Here is a 15,744-nt window from a genome sequence, read left to right as displayed (position 1 = left end):
AACCCTTTGAAAATCATGGGCTATAGGCAATTGGAAGAAAGGTTTTTTAATTTATTAATTTGAATTTATTCTTACTACGTTAAGTTTTCCCCCTGGATTGATTTAAATTAGCCCCCTGAAAAAGCTTTGAACTACGTGCCTGCTTGCACCCACCTCGCTCAGCTGTTGCAGTTGTCTCTTTCGCACGCCCAAACGTGAACGTGTCAACTCAACGCTTTTGTTTTCCCCTGAGTTTTCCTTAATTTTGGCCATAATCCGGACGAGATGGTAGACGATAGCACCCGGAAAACGCTGAGCAACATTCCCCTGCTGCAGATTCGCGCTGGGCCACGGGAAAAGGATGTGTGGGTGCAGCGGCTGAAGGAGGAGTACCAGGCACTGATCAAGGTACCCAGATAAATTAGTGATACTTTAAAGATTTTACTACCTCTCCATCACTTTACTTACTTACAGTACGTGGAGAACAACAAGCAGTCCGGCAGCGATTGGTTCCGACTGGAGTCCAACAAGGAGGGCACCAAGTGGTTCGGCAAGTGCTGGTACATGCACAATCTGCTCAAGTACGAATTCGACGTGGAGTTCGACATTCCAGTGACGTACCCCACCACCGCGCCGGAGATTGCTCTGCCGGAGCTCGATGGCAAAACCGCGAAGATGTACCGAGGAGGCAAGATTTGCCTGACGGATCACTTCAAGCCCCTGTGGGCACGCAATGTGCCCAAGTTCGGAATCGCCCATGCCATGGCACTTGGTGTAAGTATTTCCGTCGAGATTCTTGCTGCATAGATATCTGATAACTCTTCCCCCACAGCTCGCTCCTTGGCTGGCCGTTGAGATTCCGGACCTAATTGAGAAGGGCATTATCACGTACAAGGAAAAGTAGCTAACTAAACTAGATAAAATTACTGGCAACAAAACAATGAACAAAGTTTGATATGAAAGTCATTTATCATTGCGTTTATTAGTCAAAAGTCAAATTGGAAAAGATCATTCTGCGTTCCTCCTTCGTCGCGTATCCTAGTTGTCTATATGGTAAGAATTTCATTTGGTTGATTCGGTTTGATCAGTGAGCTTGCTCCTCGTCATTCCCTTAGTTCATGTGATTGTGGTTGTTGTTGTTGTTGCGTTGCGAGGACTGGCGCCATGTGTCGGACCAAATTGAGCTTGGCGAGGTGAAGGGATCGTACTGCGTGGGCAGACCGTCGCCGGGGAGTGCAGCTCCAGTCCCATTTCCAGATGCCGCTCCCGCTAAGCCCGTTTCTTGTGCAAGGTTGTGCGTCTGGCGTGCGTTCTGCTCTAAGCCTGGTGGAGGACGCATCACTCCCAAATTGGAAGTTGCGTCCGGCCAGGTGGAGTATCCCAGTGGCGACCAGTTGTTAGCCCAGTTGCTAGGCTCCATATTCGCACACAGCAGGAGTTTCTCCTGCTGCCTCTGCTGTATCTCCAACTTCTGAGCCTGCTGGAGAAGTAGCTGATGCTGCATGATCAACTCGCTGCGCTCCCACTGCTGCCTTTCCAGTTCCCGTTGGTCAAAGATAGCTGTTGGAGGAGAGGGAGAAATAAATTAAGAACTAGTAAATTCATGATCTCAGCTTTTACTCACTATCTGCTGTTGAATAATCCACCTCTCCGTTGGCAAACAAGGAGTTACTGGCCGTAGCTGACAGAGGCTTCCACAGCGAAGTCACAGCCGGTGGCGTGGAGTTTTGCGGCTGTCGCCGATTGGTCCGAGGTCACTCGAAGACGACCCCTGACTCCTATCAAAGCCGTTGTCAACTGGTGGAAGTTTATTGGTGTGCACCACATCCCGAAACGTGGCTCCACTGTTCATCTCCCACGCTGAGCTTATGAATTTAAGTCCTTCTGGAGAAGCTGGTGGCGAGGCACTGTTTGTAGTCTGCCCAAAGTTAAGTTTCTGGCGCTGCTTCCGCTCCGGCTTTTTTAATCCCAATCCAGGTCCTGAGCCATTTGTCAACTTTTGATCCTTGCGGCGCTCCCTTTCCCGTTCCCTTCCTGGTGTCTTCCCTATCGGCTTCTTAGCCGATCCGTTCTGCTCCTTGAGGACTCGCGGCTCAGGTGCTTTATTGGGCTTTGGCGATATGTTCTCCTGTTGAGGTGGACTCGATTTGACCAACGGCTTTTCGTATAGCTCTACAACGGGTGTCGAGGGTTCCGGTTTCGGCTTAGATGCCCCAAGAACGACTGCAGCAGTTGGTTTCACCTTCTTCTGGGGCCGAGCTTGAACTGAGACGGGAACTGCCTGTGGCGATGGCGTCGAAGACTTCTTTAGGGGCTTTGGTTCCGGTAATGGAGCAACAGCTGCGGGAGGTGTGACTGGAGTGCTTACCACTGTCTTTGGTTTGGGTTTTTGCAGGTGCTTACTCAGCGCATTTATGTCCATGCTCCATGGTGACCAGGAGGTCTTGGACTTTGACTTAGTTGTGGCATTTTGGGCACTCCGTTTGCGTAGTTCCTTAAGTTGGACATTTCTGGCCTTCTGCTGCTGCTGCACTGCCTCCGCTTTGGCCGCCGCCTCCTCTGCCTGCAGCTTCACTATATTCCTTAGATTAAACGTAGGCTGCAGCGGTCCCTTGTTCCTGGCCGCATCGTAGGCACTCTGCTGTGCCATGATGGCTTTTGCGTCAAAGACAGCCGCCACCAAAACCAGACCAAAGCTAGCCAGGAGCACTGCTAGAGCGGCGTTCTTTAGGGAGGACTCCCAACCAGGTCTCGCCAAAAGAGAGGAGCACAGTTCCACGCTTTCCGCTGGCATTTGTGCTAGGAGAAGATAGCTGATGTCGTAGGTAAGGTTCGTAAGCAGCGTCAGGGAGCGTTTGACCCTCGAGGAAGTAAAGTCCGCGCTGAAGGCAATCTCCACTTTTCTGGTTTCGTTCTCGGCAAGATCAAAACCCTCGCAGTCCATCACCTTGAAGCCAAAGTCCTCACATGGCAGCGAGCCAATGAGAAAGCCTTCGATCCTCATGGGGATTACGCCTGAGTTGCGGGCCGTAAAGCTCCGAGTGGCCACCACTGCTCCATTGCCGGACTGACAGCCCTGAAACTGGTCGGTGGCCATCTCAAAGAGCAACGGCGACGCCGATCCCGGCCGACGGTTTCCAAAACGGAACTGCGATTGAACGGCTCGGGCCTGCAGCCACACGGCCTCATAAAGTGTAAGATTGCTTCTCACGTGCAGAAGGGTGCAGTACTTCTCCGGCGACTGGGCGCTGAAGGTAATAGGGATGTTAAGACTGCCGCCTCCTGGCAGAAGGATGGGATCCCCGGCCTCTGGCAGTGAGAAAACCTCCCTATCCGTCAGATAGCAACTCGTGGAGCTCACGTCGATCACCTCGTGCGGTAGGGAAAGCTGGGTACGGCGAGCAAACGCCGGATCCGACAGGAAGTAATCGAGCAGCAACGGATTCTGAGAGGGATTCGTCAGCGTGATCCATTGGCGCTGCACCTGGCCAACTTCTATAGCCGGCGTGGGCGGGATTGGCTGGAACTGCACCAGTTTCGGCCACTCGATGGCGATGGAAAAGTCCAGCTCTAACGGCGGCAGCTCCTCGCTATGCAATGTCAGAGACACGGATGACATTTGGCGTCGCAACTGCCTAAAGAGTTCAGTGCGTTGCCGCAACTCCACTCCGTCATAGAGGAGATTATTGTTGGTAACGCCCCCGCTTCCATCGCCTCCTCCTGGAACGCTGGGGAAAATGGCTAGGTCATTCGTAGACTCCTTGATGTAACACTGATTCCGACACACAGCCGCTGGCTCGAAGTAGATGCGTCCCACTTTAGTCAGCGTCTGCGGCGCAATCGTAGTGCCCTTGGCATTGAAGTCCTTAAAACGCAGTCCCACCGGAAGGGCAAAGGATATGCTTTTCACGTGCACAGGATGTGTGAAGCTGGAGCGGATACTTAGCACTGCGGTGCACATTTTACCGGGAAAGCAGTTCTTGAAGTTGAGCTGCTCCTGCTCAATCTCCAACTGGCCCACCGAGGCCTCGAACTTGACCCGCACGCGAATAACTTCGTGCGGCGTCCACACCTTAAGGGTTCCAAACGTTGCTTCCGCCTCATACGTCTGGATGGCTACCTTGAATACGGCACTGTCACCGGCGCGAAGTTCCGAGCATAAATGCCAACGCTTGCTCTCGTTCTCGCCGCTTAGCAGCTCTTCATTCTCCGTAGACCGACAGCCTAGGAAGGTGCTCTGCGAGTAGACGGTCTTTGGGTGTTTGAAAAACCAGTTGGTTATCTTCACGGGCACAGGATTTTCGTTTCGCAGAATCACGAATCCGTCGCGCGACATCTCGGCGAATGGCACAGTACCCAGATCTAGCTCCAGGTTGTATGCCTCCTCCTCCGGAGGTTCCTGGGAAATGTTAAGCACAAATGGCTGCGTGGACACGTGTAGGCGCCCACTGCATGAGACCAGGGGAAGCTTAAAGACTGTGACGTTTGTTTCAATCCTCAGGTAGGACTTAAACGGCACCTGGTCATTAAGCAGATTTAGGCGCAGAAGCTCTACGGATTCTCCTGGCTGCAGCAGTATCCTGAGATCGCCCACTAGGGTTACTTCTAAAATGGATTCGTCCACTGGCTCGCTGAGACTCACGTTGAACAGGATAAGCGGCATGGCGAAGTTGTTGCGCACCACCAGCGATCGCTTCTTTTCCAGCGGCGGACCCTCTCCGCCTTCCGGCGAAGTTGTTACAAACTTTGTCACGTTTCCGTCGAGGAAAAGCCCTCCATGGAAAATTTCTGCCCGCACCAGCACCGTGAATGGCTGATCCGCCTCCAGACTGGAACTGGACTGGTTACTGCTGATCACCAGCAGATCATTAATGGTTTCGCTTCCCTCGAACAGTCTGGTATCCAACACTATGCTCGTGTTGTTAGCATCGAACGAGAGGCCAGGAATCTGGCGCAGGTAGCTGCCGAAGAGTAGGCGGCTCTGATCGTTCCGAACATCCAGCTTGAACTGCAGGGCATCCGGAGCATTTAACGTGGCCACACGGCCAAAGTCCGCCAGCGGATTGCGGGCGTAGGGTGAGTGCCGTGGAAGGATCTCGAACTCAACCGGAATAACCAAAACGTTCTCCTGTCCGAGATCCAGCTCCTGCTCAGCGATCTTTATGCGTATGTAGGCGCTGTGGTTTCCGGCGGTGCGGCCGTGGAAGGAGATCCTAATGACCGGCTTCAAAGTGTGTGGTGGAATCTCCCACAGATTTTGAGGGCCTTCCGAACCACCGCTGGGTAGCTCCAGCTGAAACTCGCCGCCACTACTGTATATCTGCGAAGAGAAAGTCATAAGTATTGGATGTAAATAGTGTTAAAGTACCCTACCTCGAGTATTTGCAGCGGTCGCTCGTGCGGATTATACATGTGGATCTCTGGCGTTAGCGTCGCATTCATGGGCGCCTTTATCCCCACCAAAGGCTTAAGCCGGTACGGACACTCACTACCCTCGCCCCGCACCGCCAACTCGGCCTGGCCGAAGGAGGTGTGGATGAGCAGGTCGCCGGCAATGGCGCCTAGTTGCCGCGGCAGAAATACCACGCTGAAAGTGGTATTCCCCTGGGGCGGCACTTCCCTGGTGCCCAGGAAGCTGCTGTAGAACGCCGGACTTGGCCCGGCCACCGCATTTAGCTGGAGCGTTCGGTTGGCGTGCTGATTGAAGAGCGTCACCGTCTGGGAGCGCGCCTGACCAACGGACCACGTTCCAAAGTCTAGGCGGGATGGCACGAGCCGAAGGTCGCGCAGCAGTTGGCCCAGGTCTTGGACATGCGGCTCCTGGCGCCCCAGGAAGCCCTCCTGCAGCTGCAGCACCTTTTCGCCGTGGGCGCCCAGGGTGAGCAGGAAGATCAGGATGAGCAGGAAAGGCTCTGCGAATAGCCGCAGGAGGGGCCTCATCTGCGTTTGTGTGGACATGGCGAGTGTTCCTGTGTGTGTGTGTGGGCGGCGGTTGCGCTGCTCCGGCTGGCTCACTTCCTGTCCAGCTGCTAGTCTCGATCGGGGTTTCCTTGGCGCTGCGCTTTATTTATATTATCCAATATCGGCCAAAAATTATTATCGCTTCTCGGTGTGACCGCGGTGTAAAAGATAAAATATACCATCCGGCAATGAGTATTTGCATTGAAGAATTTATTTCGAAATACCACAAAAATACCGTTAAATTAAGGGATTTTTATTTCATTGATCAAGGAGCAGCAGGTGTCTTAATTATTATAGCCAGTTTATATATTTAACAATTGCGTTAATATTACTTCTTATTTTACTTTATTATTACTTCTTATCTTACTTTTTTTTAAATGGCAGATCTTTGACTCATAATTAAATATGACTCAAAGATCTGTAGTACATACCAACATATGAAGAGAAGAGGGTTTGCCATATGGCAAAAAATAAATAAATAAAACAAATAAGGAATTTTTATTTAATTGATCAAAGAGCAGCAGGTGTCTCAAATATTATCGTTGCTTTATATACATAACAATTGCGTTCATATAACTTCACACTTTAAAATGTTTTTAAATTTTAGATCTTTGACTCATCAGTAATTGACAGTACATACACATATACAAAGAATTCGAATATAGTTTAGTCTCACATATTGAAACAAAATTAAAATTTCGTTTTTGATAAATTCTAATAAAATATTTTGGATATTGTATGACAATGAATGGCACATTTTTGTAACAAGTTTTTTTTAGTGCAATTGACAAAATAAAAAACATGTATGATGAAAAATGGTATCATATGGCATTAAACTCTTTTTTTTAAATTAATTGGTAATGTTTTGGAAAGTTTATTATCTTCAAAATATTAATGTTTTTGAATGAATTCTCTACAATACCTTGGTTTTTATTAGTACACTCGTTACGGAACTGACTTCATTATTGATATTAATAATTTATATAACATACTATCAGGCTTTCTGTAAATGCGCCGAAAAGAATGATCGAAATTCTAAGATTTAACCAAGGCAATCCAAATATATCGCCGTGTATCCGAAAGAGTTATCGCATCTCGTCCATCGCCACGAATTGCCATCACTAGTTTATAAAAAAACGACAACCAAAAGAAAGTTGCAGTTTAGTTTACGTGTTAAAGTAAATCGCAGGTCGTGTGCTGATATAAATAAAGTGAGTTTATATCATATCAGTTATTACCTCGGTAATCCTTCATATATATATCCACCCCTTTATCGGACCTTTATTAGTGGAAAACAGCAGAAAACATGATCGTTCGGCCTGCTATACAAACACACACACACACACACACATATCCGCACAATATTGCAAAAATATTAATGCGAAAATCTGCAAACGTTTTGCAATAAATAGTGGCGAAGACTAACGGCTATTTTACCCACGAATGGTGATGCAACGGCCTTATTGATTTTGCCCACTTTCACCGCTTACAACATTCGCCCAAAGCCGCCGCGCCAGTTTTCGATTTTAGTTTCGGTTTTAGTTTCACCAGCACGCCGATTCCAATTTCCATACGCATCAGCAAGGCGTGAACTTCGTTTCCAGATGTAAATTAGACCCATGTGTACTTGCAAAGTCATCACCCCCTTAAAATGTGCTCTTTTTCGAATTAGATTTGCGAGCAATAGCAAAGCTCTACCACTTGGTATTTCGGAGAAAGTTTCAGCCCTTTGCTCAAGTGACCCACTGACTGCTGGTTAACTGGTGATGATAACCGGTTCCGAAATACCCGTAGATTCCCCCACATAATGGTCCAGGGTCAGATCCCGTTGTAGCCCTAATCTCTGGGTAATTCGAAGAGAGCGAGAGCTACGAGTATATCACCCGAAATTCTAGAGACCCGACCCGAAGTCTCAGACGAAGCCGCGCTACGAAATCGAAATCAGAATACGCCTGTTGCTGGCTCATTTCATTTTCATGGCTGGTGCTGGCGCGTATTTGATTTCAGTTTACTCCCAGACCCACGACGTGCTGGTTGACTTGACTAACTGCCAGATTTCAATAGCTAAAACCCCGGCACGCACACTTCGAAGCGAACTCGAAACCTATTGCACCTGCACATATTCTCGCTCTAATCAATTCTAAGTAAATAAATCAAAGTTTGAAAGTACAGGCAAAGTCAAACGGTACGCGCGCACCCGACAACCTCCTCTATTCGTCTTTCAAGCTGGGTTTCAAATCTTAACTAGACTTCTCCGATCTCTTCTTACAGCTCCATCATGTCGGCGAAAGCAATCACGGAGGCCTCCGGCAAGGACATCCTGAACCGCCACCTTAACAGCCACGGCGCTGGCGCGGCCACCTGCCGCTTTGCCACAGTGAACTCCACAACAGATTGGTCCAAGCTCGCCGTCGACCAGCCCTGGCTGCTGACCACGGTGAGTGCCAGTTAAAAATAGCCGCGGAACTTGCCGATTGCGAATCAGTCGATGTGCAGGAACAACAATTGGGCCAGCGACAACAAACGCTCGGCGGGATTGACATTGAACTTGACCCCGCAGAGCGTCCACCACGCTGCCGACGGATGACTAAGCGCGCTCCTGATAAGCACGATTTGGGCGCAGGTCGGGCGAGTGATTCGCTTGAGTCTGCAGAGTAGACGGACGGTCGTAGGCGGACAACTCACCCGATGGCGCACCCGTGCTTTTATCAGATCGCCCGGCTCTCAGCTGCAGGTCGCGTGGCATGGCGTGGTCTTGGCACGATCGGTTATCCGCCGGCGGATCAGACTCACCTCATTTACTAGCACGATAAGCGTGCGTGGGTATAGATTGGGATTCTCGGGAGACAAGTACTTATTTTGAGGGTGACGCTTTGTTATTGAGGTTGAGTGGGCAATTCGGGAAAAATAATATGTTGTGTTTTTTCAGATAAACTTCTATCATAAAAATCATGTTTTGTTTATTTTTGTTCTAATCTAAATATTGTTTAAATTTAATAGGAAGAAGTCGTATCTGATAGAAATGGGGTTGCACTTTGGGGTTACTAACCCATGGTCGGTTACGCTTTATTATTGAGGAAAATTTTGTTAGGCGCATTCTTATCTATCGAGTTTTTTGTTTTTGCACAAGAACATTTATCATTGAAAAGGCAAGTAGTTGAAATCTTATCATATTTGTTGATTATAGAGGGAGCGTCCCAATTTTTAGTCTTATCGTTCTCTATCGAATTCGTATGCTCAAAATCCAAAAGGTAAAAATCAAATCTATTGAAAAAATCCCATTTAATGAACGGCGTTTCTCTTTTTAAGGGAATTTACGTATGATAGAAATTCAAAAAAGGCATAATCTTATCTTAATCTTCTGGGAGAATCCAGTCGTTGGAGGTACCCAAATACTTATATTAATTAAGTGACTATATTTGCTAAAGAATCCCCACTGATAACAATGTTTAACTTACTGAGGTGAGGGTAAACACTCACTTCTGGTCTTAACGGCTATACAACTCAAACCAAGACAAACAATACACAGTGGCTTGTTTATAACGTTAAGTAAAAAATAATTGCTCGATTTTTAATTTCGTGCAACATTAATTGAGTAATGTGGATGGTTAATGTCAGCCGAATAAAATAATAAATTTAGGGATAGTATTTACAAACATAAATGCAACTTTTAAAATCCATTTCCTTAATTTAAAAAAGTAATCCAAGGAAAATGGCGAGTAACCACAGTGCTATGGAGAGTGTATTTTGGGCTATAATTACAATACAAAGTTGATCGCCTGACGACTCGGATGACATTTTGTACTCGGACTGTTTGCTCAATTTTTACTCGTACGATCATCTAATAAGCAGCCGAGATGTGTTTTTGTGTGGGCACAAGTACAAGTTCGGGTAAGGGTACGAGTACTGCTGGCATTGTCATTGCCAATGACGCGGGAACGACCCCTGGCGCTATCGGCTGATCTTTCCGACAGATGCTGATTGTTGGAACCGGCTTTTTGCTGACGCCGAGCTCAGAAGGCTCAAGTTCAATGATTTGTCGCTTATTTTATTTTATTTTTAAAACACATTTAATTAGCACCGTCCTTTTCTTTGTTGCAGCCGCTGGTGGTCAAGCCCGATCAACTGATCAAGCGCCGTGGAAAGCTGGGTCTGATTGGCGTGAAGAAAAATTTTGAGCAGGTGAAGCAGTGGATTGGCGAGCGCCTGAACAAGGACCAGAAGATCGGCAATGCCGTCGGCAAGCTGCGTAACTTTATCATCGAGCCCTTTGTACCGCATACGGATGTAAGTTCTCAAGGGTTTCCTGCTTAAAATATATCTTTAATTTTTATATTTAATCCCTTAGGCTGAGGAGATGTACGTGTGCATTTACTCACATCGCGCCGCTGACACCATCCTGTTTTATCACCAGGGTGGCGTGGATATTGGCGATGTGGATGCCAAGGCCGTGAAACTTGATGTGCCTGTCAACTCCACACTGTCGCTGGCCGACGTCAAGAGCAAGCTTTTGAAGGAGGTCAAGGATGCTGGCACCAAGGAGCGCATTGCCAAGTTTATCAGTGCTCTGTACACAACTTTCGTAGACCTTTATTTTACCTATCTGGAGATTAACCCTCTGGTGGTGACAGCCGACAATCTGTACATTTTGGATTTGGCGGCCAAGCTGGACTCGACCGCTGACTTCATTTGCCGTCCCAAGTGGGGCGAGATTGACTACCCACCACCCTTCGGACGGGATGCCTATCCTGAGGAGGCCTACATCGCAGATCTGGACGCCAAGAGCGGTGCTTCGCTCAAGCTGACGATTCTTAATCGTAACGGGCGCATCTGGACGATGGTGGCAGGCGGTGGCGCCAGTGTCATTTACTCGGACACCATCTGCGATTTGGGCGGAGCATCCGAGCTGGCCAACTATGGGGAATACAGTGGAGCTCCTTCAGAGCAGCAGACTTACGAGTATGCCAAGACGATCCTCAACCTGATGACCTCCTCGCCTAAGCATCCTGATGGAAAAGTGCTGATAACTGGAGGTGGCATTGCCAATTTCACCAACGTAGCGGCAACCTTCCAAGGTGAGAAACTGTTCCATTATCTTATCAGTAATCAAACTAAATGTGATTCTCTGTGCAGGTATCATCACCGCTCTGCGCGAGTTCCAGCCTAAGCTTGCGGAGCACAACGTTTCGATCTTTGTGCGACGCGCTGGACCGAACTACCAGGAGGGACTCAGGAGGATGCGTGACTTTGGCAGTACCCTGGGCATCCCACTGCACGTCTTTGGACCCGAGACACACATGACTGCCATTTGTGGAATGGCTCTGGGCAAGCGACCCATTCCCCAGGTAGCCAGCGTTGAGTTTTCCACGGCTAACTTCCTGTTGCCCGGCGGACAGCAAGCCCAAGCGGACCTCAAGGCGGCCAGCGATGCCACCGAGGCTCTGGGCTCCGGTTCCGGTAAGTGGAGCGCCATGGAATGTGATGTAGCTGGGTGTTTGATGAGTTTATGTGCGGCTAACCCGGAATATCACTAATCCATTTTAGCTGTAACCCCATGAACTGTTTGTATCCCTGCTACGGACTGCAAAGCATCGATCGATCTCACTTATCTGATCTCTCTCTCTTTTCTCTCTGTATTTTGTATGTTTGCATTGATCGCCCTCGACTACAACGACAACAAATCTTGTCGCCACACTCACCAACAAATTTAAAAAAACCAAAACACATTAACCACCACCAAATTAATACCTAAATCAAACCCAATTTGAATTGCTCGTTTGACCAACCGATTTGCACCCGATCCGATCCCACCTGATCTGATCCCTCATATCCCCGTGTTAGTGTACTGTGTGTCTTTGTGTTTCGTACTGGTTTGTCAATCTTCTACACGTCCTGATCTCGCTCTCTGCTCCTCCATCATCATCCAATCGATCCCCGACATCGATCTCGACTCTCGTCTCTCGACTCGTTCCATTTGGGATAGCCCTGAGCCCGACCGCAGCTAAACCGATTAAACTACCACCTATCTCAGCAGATGAGGCCGACAGCGTGGTCGCCGCCGGTGCTCAGCGCAACGGATCGAGTCTGAACCGAAAGTTCTTCTCAAACACCACCAAGGCGATTGTGTGGGGCATGCAGCAGCGGGCGGTGCAGTCGATGCTCGACTTTGATTTTATCTGCAGGTTAGTTAAAGTCCTAAATGCCCCACAAATTTTGCAATTGAAGGGATTATCTCTAAACCATTTGTTCCACTCAAATACTTATATTTTCAACTTTCAGACGGGATGAACCCTCTGTGGTGGCGATGGTGTATCCTTTCACCGGGGACCACAAGCAGAAGTACTACTGGGGCCACAAGGAGATCCTCATTCCCGTATACAAAAAGATGTCCGATGCCATCCACAAGCACAAGGAGGTCGACGTTATGGTCAACTTTGCTTCAATGCGCAGCGCCTACGAGTCCACCCTTGAGGTTCTCGAGTTCCCCCAGATCCGAACAGTGGCCATAATCGCCGAGGGCATTCCGGAGAACATGACCCGCAAGCTGATCATCGAAGCGGACAAGAAGGGAGTGGCCATCATTGGACCCGCCACCGTGGGAGGTGTCAAGCCTGGTTGCTTCAAAATTGGCAACACCGGCGGTATGCTAGACAACATCTTGCACTCGAAACTGTACCGTCCAGGTAGTGTGGCTTATGTTTCCCGCTCCGGAGGTATGTCCAACGAGCTCAACAACATCATCTCAAAGGCCACCGACGGCGTAATCGAGGGCATCGCCATCGGAGGTGATCGCTATCCAGGCTCCACCTTCATGGATCACATTTTGCGCTACCAGGCCGATCCCGAGACCAAGCTGATCGTGCTGCTAGGAGAAGTTGGTGGCACTGAGGAATATGACGTGTGCGCCGCTCTGAAGGATGGCCGCATCACCAAGCCACTGGTGGCCTGGTGCATTGGCACCTGCGCCAGCATGTTTACTTCCGAGGTCCAGTTTGGCCACGCCGGATCCTGCGCAAATTCCGATCGTGAGACGGCCACAGCTAAGAACAAGGGCCTGCGAGATGCCGGCGCTTACGTTCCAGATTCGTTTGATACGCTAGGTGAGCTCATCCATCACGTTTACGGCGAGCTTGTGAAGACTGGTCGCGTGGTGCCCAAGGAGGAGGTGCCCCCACCAACCGTGCCCATGGATTACTCGTGGGCCCGGGAGCTGGGTCTTATCCGCAAGCCCGCCTCCTTCATGACCTCTATTTGTGACGAACGTGGCCAGGAGTTGATCTACGCAGGCATGCCCATCAGCGAGGTTCTGAGTAAGGATGTCGGCATCGGTGGTGTCATTTCTCTGCTCTGGTTCCAGCGCTGCCTGCCCTCCTACGTGTGCAAGTTCTTTGAGATGTGCCTGATGGTCACTGCCGATCACGGACCAGCCGTTTCTGGCGCTCACAACACCATTGTGTGCGCACGTGCTGGCAAGGACCTAGTATCCTCAGTCGTCAGCGGTCTGCTGACCATCGTAAGTTAACTAAATTAATTCGATTTAACATCTCTCCATAGATGAAACTCATATTTGTGATTTTCTTTACAGGGCGACCGCTTTGGAGGTGCACTTGACGGATCAGCCCGACAGTTCTCGGAGGCTTACGACACCAACCTGCACCCCATGGAGTTCGTGAACAAGATGCGCAAGGAGGGCAAGCTTATCCTGGGCATTGGTCATCGAGTAAAGTCGATCAACAACCCGGATGTGCGCGTAAAGATCATCAAGGAGTTTGTGCTGGAGAATTTCCCTGCATGTCCCCTGCTTAAGTACGCCCTGGAGGTTGAAAAGATCACCACCAACAAGAAACCGAATCTTATCCTCAATGTGGACGGCGTGATAGCCACCGCTTTCGTGGACATGCTGCGCAACAGCGGCTCATTTACCAGGTTCGCAGATGGAGGTGCCAGTGATTTAATGAACGGCAAATAATCTAAACTTTTTACTTTCAGTGAGGAGGCACAGGAGTACATCAATGTGGGTGCCATTAACTCACTGTTCGTGCTGGGACGCAGCATAGGATTTATTGGCCACTACATGGACCAGAAACGTCTCAAACAGGGCCTGTACCGCCATCCGTGGGATGACATCTCCTACGTCATTCCCGAGCAGTACAACTAGGCGGGTAGATGGACCCGCGACGGTGTTATATATTTACGTATACACAAGCATATATTATTCGGAAGTTGTTGTAGTTAAGCACAGATGTATGATGTTAGGCAAAGAGGTCTCTATCCGCGCATGTGCCTCATCCCAGTTCCCTTCCCCTCTCACCTAACCTGCATTTAAAGTTCTTAAGTTACCATCATACCCTCGTTGTTTTTGTAAGTGGTGCGTGTCTCGGAGCCAGTTGGGGTTTTGGAATCTAGACCTAGTGAAATCTAGTGCTCCGGGCCGCACAACACATCAGTACATAACACTATTTGATACTTTTATACTTTAGTTTGGATGCTCACAATTGTCTAGCCAACAAGAGAATAAATTGTTGCAAAAGCTTAATTTTATTTTGATCACCCTTCTACTGCTTATGATTTGATTCCCACTCTCCCTTTGCCAGCATCTCGAAGAGAAACGGACACTGCACTAGTTCCTGCTGCACTGAAGCACATTTATTTATAAACAATTACACGAATATATTTACAATGCACAAAAACTCGGCGGCGGCGCCCTTGGGGAAATGCAATTTCCCTCGCAAAGCCTGTCGTCTTGGAAAATTCACCGCAATTAAACCGCACAAATGCTTTGACTAAACTAAACCCGTGGATTGTCTTTTGTCTCGAGCAGTTTAATTTGCTGAACATTTAACAATTTGGAAACGCACACACAACTAAGCATAGAATCTCATTGGAACCAGGAACCCCTTAACGACTAGAGCACCTCTTGAGGTGGCTCCTATCTCATGCGTCGCATCTTCCGCTCCATCTTTTTCTGCTTTTTCTCGTCCACCTCGGGGTTCTCCTCCTGAGCATTTCGCTGTGAGAGCCAGGGTTGGATGACTGTGCCCCAGAGCATCCAGCCAGCGCGGACGGGAGCTAGGAGCAGCACCAGCCAAAAGTAGTTGGAGATGAGGGCCAGCAGCAAAGTGCCAGATGTGAGGATAATCAGGTCCTTGACATTTCTATAGGGAAATTCTTGTGTAAGCAAAGTGACTGGGGAATTTCTTGGGGGTTCTTACTCCGCAATTCCGCCCTCCATGTTAAGATCGTTGCCGGAGTCCACAAGAGCCCCGCTCTCCGAGTATTTCGCCCGTGACATGAAGGCCATAAACTGGTAGGAGCTGCCAAGAATCAGCACTGCCAGGATGTGCATAAACTACAGGAGAAAAATAAGTTCGTAAGAAAATGAACCGAATGAGTACTCTGCCGTTACCTTACCACCGAGGTTTTTGTAACTTCAAAGACCAGGAAACTGAGAAGCAGAGCGGGCGCAGCGCATCCAATAGCCATGTTCCGGTAGAAGGCCAGTGTCGTCTTGTTTTCCTCCACGATTTGCTTGGCGCCTTTCGTGCCCTGTTTGCCCTTTTGTTGGGGCTGCAAGTAGAGAAATAATTTAATGAAATCCTGGAAAGCTTAGTCCTTGTACTAGGTTTTCTTACTGCCATGGTGAAATTGCTAAATGTGTGTCAGGAATTTAAAAAGTAATATCAGACCACTTTTTACGTGGCGACAAATTTTCAATAAGACAATAGTGTTGAAGAACTGATTTCTGGTAGGCGTATAGTATTGGAAAACGCGAACTTGTCGTTTTTTGGCAGGGGAGTAGAGAAA

The 15,744-nt window shown here is 48.7% G+C and overlaps 4 protein-coding genes across 8 annotated transcripts; 2 read left to right on the top strand and 2 right to left on the bottom strand.

Annotated features, from left to right (window-relative positions):
• The first annotated feature begins 157 nt into the window (after positions 1-157).
• LOC108048908 (ubiquitin-fold modifier-conjugating enzyme 1) lies at positions 158-945 on the top strand. The gene is made up of 3 exons (XM_017129853.2): positions 158-387; positions 454-753; positions 812-945. Exons 1-3 carry the CDS (start codon positions 265-267, stop codon positions 881-883), a joined length of 495 nt encoding a protein of 164 aa, XP_016985342.1. The 5' UTR covers positions 158-264; the 3' UTR covers positions 884-945.
• On the bottom strand, positions 937-6,102 carry LOC108048903 (transmembrane protein 131 homolog). Its single transcript, XM_017129847.2, is given in 4 exon segments — positions 937-1,539; positions 1,604-1,708; positions 1,711-5,299; positions 5,353-6,102. Coding segments are annotated over 4 exon segments (4,728 nt in total). The 5' UTR covers positions 5,938-6,102; the 3' UTR covers positions 937-1,090.
• Positions 6,103-7,030: 928 nt separating this feature from the next.
• Positions 7,031-14,476, top strand: LOC108048862 (ATP-citrate synthase). Of its 5 annotated transcripts, none has more exons than XM_017129791.1 (9): positions 7,031-7,151; positions 8,212-8,377; positions 10,042-10,227; positions 10,289-11,015; positions 11,074-11,397; positions 11,924-12,122; positions 12,220-13,453; positions 13,526-13,866; positions 13,930-14,476. In XM_017129791.1, exons 2-9 carry the CDS (start codon positions 8,219-8,221, stop codon positions 14,096-14,098), a joined length of 3,339 nt encoding a protein of 1,112 aa, XP_016985280.1. In that variant the 5' UTR covers positions 7,031-7,151; positions 8,212-8,218; the 3' UTR covers positions 14,099-14,476. The 5 variants fall into 5 exon arrangements, with proteins under 5 accessions (XP_016985280.1, XP_016985283.1, XP_016985282.1 ...); XM_017129794.2 differs by lacking the exon at positions 7,031-7,151 and adding an exon at positions 7,949-8,125 and having other exon boundaries at positions 11,975-12,122; XM_017129793.2 differs by lacking the exon at positions 7,031-7,151 and adding an exon at positions 7,949-8,125 and having other exon boundaries at positions 11,972-12,122.
• Positions 14,477-14,564: 88 nt separating this feature from the next.
• LOC108048872 (transmembrane protein 208) lies at positions 14,565-15,702 on the bottom strand. Its single transcript, XM_017129809.1, has 4 exons — positions 15,573-15,702; positions 15,352-15,507; positions 15,153-15,289; positions 14,565-15,095 (listed from the first exon to the last, which is right to left on the bottom strand). The coding sequence occupies exons 1-4, from the start codon at positions 15,576-15,578 to the stop codon at positions 14,870-14,872; spliced, it is 525 nt and encodes a 174-aa protein (XP_016985298.1). The 5' UTR covers positions 15,579-15,702; the 3' UTR covers positions 14,565-14,869.
• Between the last annotated feature and the right edge of the window lie 42 nt (positions 15,703-15,744).

The sequence above is a fragment of the Drosophila rhopaloa genome, unplaced genomic scaffold (assembly GCF_018152115.1).
Source record: "Drosophila rhopaloa isolate 14029-0021.01 unplaced genomic scaffold, ASM1815211v1 contig_115, whole genome shotgun sequence".
Taxonomy (NCBI): Eukaryota; Metazoa; Arthropoda; class Insecta; order Diptera; family Drosophilidae; genus Drosophila; species Drosophila rhopaloa.
This window is presented reverse-complemented; position numbering and strand designations above follow the sequence as displayed.

Coding starts and splice junctions, on each gene's coding strand:
- LOC108048908 (XM_017129853.2), top strand. CDS start 265: ATGGTAGACGATAGCACCCGGAAAACGCTGAGCAACATTCCCCTGCTG. Junction 388..453: donor AGTACCAGGCACTGATCAAG/GTACCCAGATAA, acceptor ACTTACTTACAG/TACGTGGAGAACAACAAGCA. Junction 754..811: donor CCCATGCCATGGCACTTGGT/GTAAGTATTTCC, acceptor CTTCCCCCACAG/CTCGCTCCTTGGCTGGCCGT.
- LOC108048862 (XM_017129791.1), top strand. CDS start 8,219: ATGTCGGCGAAAGCAATCACGGAGGCCTCCGGCAAGGACATCCTGAAC. Junction 8,378..10,041: donor AGCCCTGGCTGCTGACCACG/GTGAGTGCCAGT, acceptor TCTTTGTTGCAG/CCGCTGGTGGTCAAGCCCGA. Junction 13,867..13,929: donor AACAGCGGCTCATTTACCAG/GTTCGCAGATGG, acceptor TTTTACTTTCAG/TGAGGAGGCACAGGAGTACA.
- LOC108048872 (XM_017129809.1), bottom strand. Junction 15,290..15,351: donor AAGTTACAAAAACCTCGGTG/GTAAGGTAACGG, acceptor TTTCTCCTGTAG/TTTATGCACATCCTGGCAGT. Junction 15,096..15,152: donor ATGGAGGGCGGAATTGCGGA/GTAAGAACCCCC, acceptor ATTTCCCTATAG/AAATGTCAAGGACCTGATTA.